Here is an 11,403-nt window from a genome sequence, read left to right as displayed (position 1 = left end):
AAGATGCTCAGCTCCCTGTGTCTCTTATATTCAGTTTCTTCCACTTCAAGGTGCTGAGGCTGAGCAGGACACTTTTGTGATAGCACGGTCTGGGTTCTGCTCAAATTTCCTGCAACTGCCTTCTCCGTCTTTCTCCTCCTACTTCCTTCACACTCTGTTTTAAGACTGACCTTTTTTTGTCCTGTTTGGAGACCCCAGACACTTCCTGCTCCCAGCCTCCTGTAGAAATTAAAGAAATTAAATTTTCACCTAGAACACAACTATCCCATTGCCCCAGGGTATTTTCCATGGGATGGGAACTGGTGGGTCTTAATGGCTTTTCAGTGCTTTTGACGTTGAGGAGTGTTGGAGAGTTTTGACATCATGAAGCACACTATATACCAAGTCATTTCTATGATAAAGCTATTTCACCATTTCATTCTGATCCACACGCATACACAGACCAAGTCTGTAAATCTTTGCCTCTTTTTTTTTTTTTTTCTTCTTCAAGCTTTCAGGATTTAATTTCACCTTTGTGGAAATAAGTAATGTGAACAGTCAGCTTGCAAAGCCTAAAGCACAGGTTTAACTTTTTAATGTTTAATCTTCATACAGCAGGGCATTATAGCAGCAATACTGCAAAAAACTGATAATTTCTGATTAAATTCTTTCATCTCAAAGCATACCATTTGATTTTCACAGGAATTATATTGCAACAATACACTTCTGAATCACAGATTCTATGCTTTCAACTATCAGATAATACAGTCCAAAAAAAGTAGTATCCACTACTTTTTACAGGTTTCCCAAAGGACTTGTTTTGGAAGAAAGCCAGAAGTTTACCCCAAAACGTTCAGGTTTTTTTCCACCACAAAACAAGGAGTTTTTATTCAAATGTTCCCTTCTTTTATACATGTGCAGGCTAAAGGCTGTGTCATGGCATCGTCAGATATCTTAACACCGTAACATACAATTATTGAAAAGTTTGTTGATCAGTGTGTGAATTCTTATCTCATTTTCTTTTAACACGCCCCTTAAATAGAATTTTAGCATTCTCTTATGAGAAAAAGAAACAAAAATCTAGGAAAATGAAATAGGTCATTAGAAAGTTACTTGAGCAGTCCTCCAGCAGCAACCTGCAGGCATAAAGGAGAACTCATTGTCAAATATTGTCAAGTATGATTTATGAAACCTTGTTAAATTTACTTAACATAACTTAGAGGCGGACTAGTACAGTAATATCCTCTTTAACATAAACCCTTATGGAATATAGTGCATCCTTTATACAACAAAAAAGACTAATTTAGCTTGTCACAACACAGAATTGAATTAATGTGGAAGTCAAAAGGCTCTCATTTGTGCTATTAAGTACAAATATTGGGTGATCTCTTTCTACCATTCAAAAGGTTTTTCTTGCTTTGTCATGCAAAAATTACTGATTTAAGTGTGCATGCAAGAGAGAATTACTGTAATCAAATGAACATAGTTCCACCACAGAAAAATCTACTATACATAGTGACATTTGAGAGCAGCTTTTTTTTGTTACATAGATCTGTATTCATTAGGCAATTTGTACTACAAAATTTCAGTTCATTAAAGAGCATTACTTTTTGGCCGGTTTTTTTGGTCTGCATGTGACTATTCTCTTGTTTTACTAAGAACTGGTAGCATTCCGTCTGGCCTACAGATGCAAATTCTCCTCTGCTCCACTCATTTTACCTCTTTTTGCTTCTTACAGACCAGCTGTTAACAGCTGAAAAGACTACATGTAAAATGTACCTATATGTACATAAACATACACACACACGTATATGTAGCTGTTCTGTATCCTTTTCCTCAGCCTAGACTGGCAGGTGGTCATGAAGAACGGTGGGAGATTCTTGTGCAGAATGCAAGACTTCTTGCTGTTGTGTAGCAAAATTAATAAATACCTGTAAGACACAAAAGAGTAGGACCTGCAAAATAACAGTACTTGAACTGAAACTTTGGAGACATAGCTAGAGTTTTTCTTTCCTGACACAAAAAAGTATAATAATTTATGTTGATGGAACCCCTCTAGAGATACATTCTGTAATCTTTATAAATAAACCCTCTTCACCTTTCCAGCTGATGCAGTGGTTGATGAAATACAAAAACAATGGTAAAATGAATTACTAATAGTATACAAAAAGTCTATTTTACTGTTACACAAGTTATTGGTTAGCAATTGTTTTTCTCCACATTGAAAAGACACACAGTAGGACCTTGAGCATGGTGTTTCGATCAGTCACCATCCCACTTATCAGGGTCCAGACACCTTTTTAAAGGTGAAAGTATACTTCTGAACTCTGCGCAGTGATGGTTCAACAACAGTAATTCAGGTGCCTCTGTGCCTCTCTGATATATATATTTTTAAATAGACCTTACTACAGAAAGGCTTGTTTGCTTTTTAATCACAGAACTATTTGACAGCAAGGAATGGAGAGAAAAAGATGACTAATATTAATTCAAGTAATTATATTCATATGCAAACAAACTTGAGATGCATAATAAGAGTCTTTCTTATTCAGGAGAACTATTTTCCTGGTAAAAATTGACACTCAGTCAGGGAGCGGAAACAATAGTAGGTGACAGAGGTGATGAATCACCATGAATAATGGAGAGGAAATAAGCTTGAATGAACAATTCACGAACAATCCTTAAGCTGAAATTACCTTATATACAGTCGTTCAGCGAATAGATAGTTTACAAGCAGTTCATAGATTAGTACAAATCAGAATATTTCATTAATGATTTGCACATGGGGAAAAGGCATAAGTACATGCCACATATCATATATAACTAATATTTTGACCACATGTGACTCTCAGTTTTTAGACTGCATAATGAGAACTTGCATGCAAGGATGCTCTGACACATCACAGAAATCCAGAAATCCCATCATTGCCGTTGTTCTCTTCTACTTTGTGCCCAAAGAGGATTTCAGAGTTATTGGTGCCGGGGTCTCTTCTGTCTGCTCGTGCATTTCTGATATGCCTTAATGCATAGTATAACACTTACTGCAAAAGGCAGGCACCAAAGGAAAATATCCTATAAGTTTAAGGTTTACTGTAACTTACAGAGAACGGTTCAGCCTTTTCAAGGACATTGCCAAGATCTCAGCTTTTCAAACGTGGAGGAGGTAGTTCACAGCCCCACCTTCTCATCCCCCACAGATCTAGATGCATCTAAGCATAGTACAAACATGTGGCTTCACATGCTGCTTTTAACTGCTCACCCCAGTTTCTGCCAGTGTAAAAGGGTTAGGGATCACGAAACTACTGTGTCTGCCCGAGATGTCCCAGAACTACAGCTTTATCACATATATTTGGTTAGCTCCAGCAAATCAGTATTCTACTGCAACGTATAATTACATTAACATAGCACGTTTAGAAAAAGAAAAGAAACAATACCTGCTCTAAAGTGGTTTGGCTGATGGAGTAGTGCTTGATTTGGAGGAAAGCTTTGTGATTCTCTAGGACTCTGAAGAGCTCTGCTAAGCATCCCTGACTTCGTGGTACATGGTACTCAAGCAGATTAAGACGCTGTCCCTTAAAATGATAAAAACAACGAAAACATAAATGAATGCATATAAAGATGAAGTTATACTTTTTTATAACTAATTTGGTTTCAGTAGGCAGATTCATTGCAGATGAACATGGAAAATATGGATTTTTAAACCAGAATAAATTTTGTCTGCATTAGCAACACAATGAAACGTTTACTGTTCGTACTCAGAACACATGCATTTGGTACATGTTCTGAGATGGCACTTTGTTAATCTCATGAAAGATATATAAATTTAGGACAATTTTATGGTATAGGTTTTTAATTCACCTGGTTTATCCCTATCACAAAGTAGTCTGGGAAAATATAAGGCAACAAAGCAAAGTTTACCTTATTTACTTATCGGTATATTTTACACACACGCACACACACACTCTCTAAATATATACAATTCTAGGTTACAAAGAAAAAAAAAAAACTAGATTCCCACATCGTCAACAAGTAACTTGAATCTAAGAAAATGAAGGTCTCTGTAAATCTGTAAGCTTATTTTGAATTTTTATACATCATAAGATTGCCTCTGATACTTGAACTGAAATAGCACAGAAATACAGGAAAACAAAACAAATGTATATGGCCATGGGCTAAGGTGTAAAAGAATTTTAATAAGTGTATTCTCTTCAGTAGGATCCTCTCTCACCTTTTCTCTTTTTTTTCTTTTTAAACCTTATTTCAGTCCAAGAAGAATACTCCTCTCAATTCTATGCATTTGCTGGTAAGCTTCCTGGGCAAAAAAAAGTCCTAATAAATACGTTAGGGTTTGTCCTGATATGGCCTATACATATTTATGTGTATATATAGGTATGCATATACACAGAGAGAGTATGTGTTTGTGTATAATATATACTTATAAATGCATGCAAACACACATATATATACAAATACACAGGTAGGCACATATCAACAATAGTCATAGGCTTGCATGACTTTTTTCCTAAGCACAGGCAGAATAAAACAAATGAGTTAAGCCTTCAAAAGCCTTCCTTGGAATCTAATTACTACAGCTTGTTTGTAGGGCTCCATATCAAATAAAACAATCCCAGCAAAGAGCATGACAGTTGCCATCTATGAACCTTATCGGAAAGCCGTTTGCTGTCAAAGCAAATGCTCTCAGCGACTGCAGTGCATTCCTAGTTCAGGTGACCACAAAGGAAAGTTCAACCGGGTCAACAATAAAAGTCAAAGGAAATTGGTACTCAGAGAAAAGGCCTTTTTGTTTATGTTGCCTAAATGGCTATTTGGATTTGGATGCTATTAATTTGATCATTATCACAAGTTAGTTTTAAACGAATTGCTTAACAGGAAAGTAAAAGGGATAATCATACTTACTTTTTCAGAAAAAAACGGCCAAATCAATGTATTAAAAAGTACATCTTTTGTTCTCATTATCCCATATTTAATTCTGTCATAGAATAAATACTACGATGAGGAATTTTGGCTGTACCTTAAAATGTGTTCCAGGAAAATGCAGTTGTAGACAGTCCAAAATGACCCTCTGATCGTTTATTTCTTTGCTAAGCCAAACCTTGACAGAATAGCCATCTCCAAATCTGAGAATAATACACAGAAACTTAGATCCATTTGTCTATACCATGAAGACAGAAGAACATCTGTTTCAATTGATTTTCCTATAACAATTATGTCAACTAACATTATGTATTATCACTGGCATTTTGGTATTATACTACCAAACAGTAGTCACTGATTTCAGTGAGAAAGTTGTTCAATTAATGGTAACAGGAACAAACAAAACAACCTTGTTTTCCTTACACATTGTTTTAGTTACTATAGTTCATATATTCTTATATAAAGTACCTAAGTTAACTAAAGTATGTTTCAACTAAGGTATTGCTTAGAATAGTTAAGTAAAATGAACTGCGAAGACCACCAGTCTCAAATACAGAAAAAAAGAAAACCTTAACTTTAGCTCTTTTAGCGAGCAAAAACGAGAACGTAACACTGCATTTTCAAACCTCTTGACAAAGCAGCACTGCTTTTATTTCAGCAACTGTGAGCAAAACTGTGTTTCACAGACACATAAGCAAAGTAGAGGGGTATTTAGGGAGGTGGAGAAGTTGACAAGTTTTCTTTAGCGCTATAGCTACACAGTCTGTCTCAGAATTTAGGAAATCTATTTCTCTCTCTCAAAATACAGGTGATAAAGTCCAACACAGGCAAGCTAATTTGCACGTTAGTTACTAGATTCACCCGCTCCTAATATTTAGCTGGGGAAGTTGCAATAAACCAATAAACATTGAAACGGCAACCGTGTTCTCACGCGTATCGCTCAAGCGGCTGAAGCCATGCGGCCCCCGGTTCCCAGGGCGAGGTGCGCCCCACGTTGGGACCTGCTGCTTCTGCGTCCCCCCTCCCAGCCCTCCTTCCCCTGCTGGGCTGGCCCAGCTCCGCTCCGCTCCCTCCCTTCTGGTTCACCTTTCCACATGTTTGCGGACCAAAAAAGAGCAGCAGCAGCCAAGTTGGGGGAGCTCTGCTCTTCCCCACGGCAGCGCTTTCAGCACGACTCCCACAGCCTTTACTTCTTTTCCTTTACTCTCCGGCTCCACAGTTACTCATCCCCAGATCCTTTACCCCAGTTCTTCGGCTTCTAGCGACTATCCTCAACACTACTCCCTCACGCCAGTAGCCTCCCACAGCTTTTCTGCGTACGCCTTGCGATTCAGGATAGCGGCTGGGTTATTTGGAGCTGACGCGTACGAAGCACATTTTTAGATGATCAAAGCAAAATTAAAAAGAGTGGTAAACTGTATGAACTGCTTTTTTCAAATATGGGAAATAAAAACATCTACGGAATCTCAATCAAAATGTAATGAAAAATGAAAAGGACTAATCTAAGGCATATTTCTAGCTTAACCATAGTCCAAGTATCTCCAAGCAAAACCCTTCACATCAAACACCTCAGGTTCCTTATTTATATAACACATGGATAGCAAAGGACTTTAACATTTATTTTTTATTGACCAGAACCTCTGTTAGCATAATACAGTAGTTTTTATTGGCTTTAAGTTTATACTATGAAAAATTCTAGACCATAAATTTTATTTTATTAAGAGTTTCAGGTGAATTAAAAGAATAAAATATAATTTCCAAGGGTCTTACCAAACAAGATCCTTGTTACCAACCAAACATAGTTGCTACATTTTAGGTATGACAATGGCAGATTCTGCATTAAAAAGATGCACTATACAAAAGCTGCCATTAAAAATAAACTTTTAGGGGGTTGTTTTTTTTTTTCCTTGCAGTCAAATGCAACCATTGAACTGTTTGAAATGCAGTGAGAAGAAGCAAGTATCCCTGATTCAGGGTCCAGTTTGTTAGTTCTCAAAAGAATGTGCGTGAATTAAATCCTATCTAGTCCCAATCGAAGGGTCCCAAGTATTCACTGACTGGTGACAGATGGGCAGTGTTATAACAGAGGGATTCAGAACAAGGTGGAATCCAAAGCAGTGGCTGGCTGATTTGCCTTGCAATGCTTCACTAACACATAATAGGTCTTTAATTAAATCTTTTAAATGCACAGCATCATCCCTATAGAAACGCATGTGACAATAAAAAAAAAAAGACGGTATTACCAAGACGGATATGGTTAACAAGGGTGTTCAATTTAGATGACAGTCAGCCTGAGGCAACATTTTACAAGAGATCATTGATTCTGATCCATTTTCTGGCATCTCTACCCAGCCACTGTTGAACTACAGATTAAAAATGTTGGCTTATGGAGAAGTTCAACAGTATCATAAAGTGAAATCATTGCATATAGTGAAGTTTCCAAAGAAAAGAATTAAAATTTTGATTAGCAAAGACAGAAAAGTCTGTGCAACTTTGGTGTTAATCTAAATCATGAATGATGTAAACCCCAGTATGGTACAAATAAAAAGATTTAAAAGGTTTTTTTTTTTTTTTGGCTAGTCAAATTATGCAGCTTCTATACCTTGAATTCAAAATTTTAGTATGAGAGCTATCCATATACAGAGTAAGCTGATCAGCAAGAAACATTTCACCCTGCTATAATCAGTAAGCTGCTTTCAGTAGCCAACTGAGGCAATGGAACTCGAGCTGACCTTTTTTTTTCTGCTGTTTTCCTCTCTGATTCATCCGATATAATTAATTTAGAAGCCCAAAGCAGAATTACAGAGAAAAGCTCAATCTGGTTAGCATTGTTAGGATCAAACCTTTAGCACCTGATAGTTCAAGACCTAAGGAGGGAAACATTATCATTAAAATGGCATAAGCTGAGCCAGCACACCTGTTCTGCGGCCATCTGTTGCAAAAGAATCACCATCTCTTCAAAGCTATTCCACAAAGATGTTTTCCAATGCTGATTTCTATCACATTACTGTAACGACACCTGAAGTTTTATTTGTACACATAGATACATTCTGATACAAATTATTTTTGCTCTCTATCCTTCCTTTCTTCTCTTCCCAGTCAAACTAGTTGTTCCAATGTGACTTTGACCTAGTCAGCAGTTCTGGGAGTATTATTCCTCGAGTGCAGTATCGAGCCATCATCTAGTAAAACACTACCATGAGACTGAAACTAACACACAAATTCCCAGAGTTATTTTAAAATACAAATTAACTTGAATATTAACAACAGCATCCCTACTGAACCATGATCTTAGCAAGGACTACAGAACGCATACAAGTTGATGGATGAATACTTGAGCTATTGGTCTGGACCACACTCCTGTAATTACATAGGTCCTCAAGCAAGCTGAGCAGCTCAAACAAAGAAGGAATGAAAGGAACATAAAATGGCAACAGGAACGGAAAAAATTCCATATCAGCAGTTACTAAATAGGCTAAAACTTTTCAGCCTAGAAGGCAGATGACTAGATAGTAGAAAGGTGTTCTGGCAGAGGCCAGAAGCATGACTGGCATAGAGAAAGTGATTAAGGAATTATTCTTCACTCCCTATACTCCTGTTTTTCATGCAAGAATAGAGGGCATCAAATTAAATCATACAGAATGTAGTTCAAAACCAGTAAGTAGTAGTAATTTTCCCTACAGCACATACGAAAACCATAGAACTCCTTGACACAGGATGTGCTGGATGCCAGAATTTGACATGAGTTGAATAAGAGATTAGACAAATTCATGAAGAAAAAAAAAAATCCACTAAGACATCACCTCTGGCTTAACAAGCCTCTAGGCCACAAATTGCTGGAGGCTGGATAAGTAACATGGGAAACTATCCTCATGTGCTTATCTTATTCTTGCACTTTCCCTTCCTCGCCACTATTAGAGAGAGAGACAGACAGATTGAGAGACAGACAGACAGACAGATTGAAAAAGAGGGGGGGGGGCAGGGAGGGGATACCATTCAGATGAATCTTTAGTTTGACCTAATAGCTACTTCAGTATAAACATAAAAAAAGCAGAGATTAGCCTGCACCTCTCATCCAAATGCTTCCCCCGTTCTCACAAGGGTTTTGCAGCCCATGATGTACTTCCAAAGCCACACAGCTAGTAGTGCAAAGGTATATAATATAAAGCTAGTTCAGATACGTGTCCACACAAGCTGCAGTCACACACTGGAGCATAGTACAGCCAGATCTACACGGGTGAGAAAGTGCCCTGCCTGCTTTCCTGGTGCTCCTTCCAGCCATGAAAAGGGAATAGAAGTGAATTTAGTCGCCCAAAGGCTGAAAATTCTTGTGAATATTGAGTAGGGGAGTTACTATTTGGAGCAGATCAAGTAATACTAACATCTCAGTGTTCCCTTCTGCCTATCCCTTGGAGGTCCTGGTGCAGAGATTCGAATGGAGACAAGAAGAGAAGTTGTTGAAACATAATGCATCATGACTAAATCAGTTGAACTCACACTTGGTCCGTCACAAGGGCTCCCTAGGTGTACTTAATCTAGTGGTTTTTGACACTTGACCCATCAAACCCTAGTTTTTGTGAAAGCTAACAAAGAAAAAGTCCATTACCAGCAGACTTCTGCTTGCTCTACAGTAATCTGTGCTTTCATTAAAAAATTGTTAGTAGTTTGCTTGACAAAAAAACCCAACAAAACAAAATCAAAGCTAGCAACCAGTAGTTTAACTTAGAGTGGATCAAGAATGATCAGCTCCCGAATCACATTCTTCCCAGCCACCATTCACCATCTCTTCTGCTCCTCAGCAAATCAAAAACATGACCCTATATCCTAACTCTTGATGAATAAACAGAGCATCTAATCATCAATACATTTCTTGCCACTAATCAAAGCGTACATTTCCTGGAGAATATTATGCCTTCAAGTCCTGGCATCTATGCCTCTATATACGCATCAGAAAATTACAGCTGCCAAAAAGTTTACTTGTGGAAAAAATAATGTGCATACTTCATCCATGTGCTAGTCTGACAGATCATAAGATTATTCTAAAATGACATTAGTGGATAACAAAATTAAAAAAAAAAAACACAAAATAAAAAAGCATACCGGCACTTAATGCGTCTTTTCAAACATATGCCATAAATCAAAGAGGAGGAATAATTTGTTACAGTACTGTTTGCCACAATGCTTTGCTTTGCATTCATTTGCAGATAAGGTTTTACTTAAATGAATAGGTCTTATCTACACAAGGCAATTCAACTATTTCAATATGATTACTCAAGTCCAGGGTACAGATTGAGGGCATTCTCCATAGAGATACAAGTAAAATTTACAAAGAGAACAAAAATTGAAAAACATGAAAAACAAAGGTTGAATAAAAACGGAAATAAAAAAAATGAAGTAAAAATAATTAAAACAAACACATCACAGTTTAAGGGAATTTTAACTAACCCTATAAATTTATGACCTCATCTGTTAGGCAGATAGAGACAATATCAAGAAAGGAAAAAAGGTTTCTAAAATTGAGGTAAAGAGTTGCTTTATTTTTAAAGATCTGCTAATCATCAAATGCAAAAATAGTATCCTTTTGCAAAATACCAATTCCTTCTGTGATTATTCAAAAAGTGGAACAATCTCAGTGTTACCAAGCAAACACAAATCTTGATTAGATGCAATAACAACTAAATTATAAAATCTGCCTTCCATATACTATTAGTAGGTTTTGTTTTTAATTTTTTTTAAATTGATAATGGTTTTTCCCGAGTAGCAATATGAAAATAAAGACAGATGTTAAAGGAACAGACGACACTTTTTCGAGTATACCATACATAAGCTTTTGTTCACATGCACTCTAGCCTTTCACACTACACCATCTAATTTTCTATAGTAACATAACAACAATAATATTGTTCCAATAATGACAGTCTGACGTTATGAACAACACAAGGTACAATTTTGCCTCACTTTCTGAATTATGTTTGTACACGTTTGTATGTTTGCATATATAGGCAAATATCAGAGATCTCATTCACTCATATTACCTTTATATTACACTCCTAGATAAACAAGAACATCGGCACCATAATTCTGTGCAAGGCCAATGGCACAGCCTATGAAGACCCAGAACTGTTCCTTCAAAGTGGCTTCCAGGGCTCAAAAGTGAAAAACGGGAGGAAGTAATGCAAAAAAGGAGCATGAACCTAATTAAGCTTGCAGTCTGTGAACAAGAAAAGACTTCCTCCACAACTCCCAAAGGGGGCAATGCCATGTCACACATGCTTTCTGTTTCAGCAACTGCAGCCTCTTTGCATATACTACAAAGATCCTGCTCCCACTGCAAGCACATTCAGCCCCAAATCTGCCCAGAAGAGAGAGGTGCAACAGATGGTTTCTGCCTAGAGAAGACAACTATCCCATGGTAAAGTTGAAGGCCTACAAAAGCTGATGGTGAGAAGTGATCTCGAGTCTTTCCCCTCCAGTCACAGCATTTGTTTAATC

General features: G+C 37.2%; 1 protein-coding gene across 1 annotated transcript in view; it reads right to left on the bottom strand.

Annotated features, from left to right (window-relative positions):
• Positions 1 to 574: 574 nt before the first annotated feature.
• Positions 575 to 11,403, bottom strand: part of ABCA13 (ATP binding cassette subfamily A member 13) — a 204,331-nt gene continuing 193,502 nt past the window's right edge. The window contains exons 54-56 of the mRNA XM_068933822.1: positions 5,009 to 5,114; positions 3,411 to 3,548; positions 575 to 1,910 (exon numbers count right to left, since the gene is read on the bottom strand). Coding sequence (XP_068789923.1) covers positions 1,821 to 1,910; positions 3,411 to 3,548; positions 5,009 to 5,114 — 334 coding nt within the window. The 3' untranslated portion in view covers positions 575 to 1,820. The remainder of the gene's footprint in view (positions 1,911 to 3,410; positions 3,549 to 5,008; positions 5,115 to 11,403) is intronic.

This window comes from Struthio camelus, chromosome 2 (genome assembly GCF_040807025.1).
Source record: "Struthio camelus isolate bStrCam1 chromosome 2, bStrCam1.hap1, whole genome shotgun sequence".
NCBI classification, from domain to species: domain Eukaryota; kingdom Metazoa; phylum Chordata; class Aves; order Struthioniformes; family Struthionidae; genus Struthio; species Struthio camelus.
The sequence above is the reverse complement of the archived record's forward strand: the minus strand, read 5'-3'. Positions and strand labels throughout refer to the sequence as shown.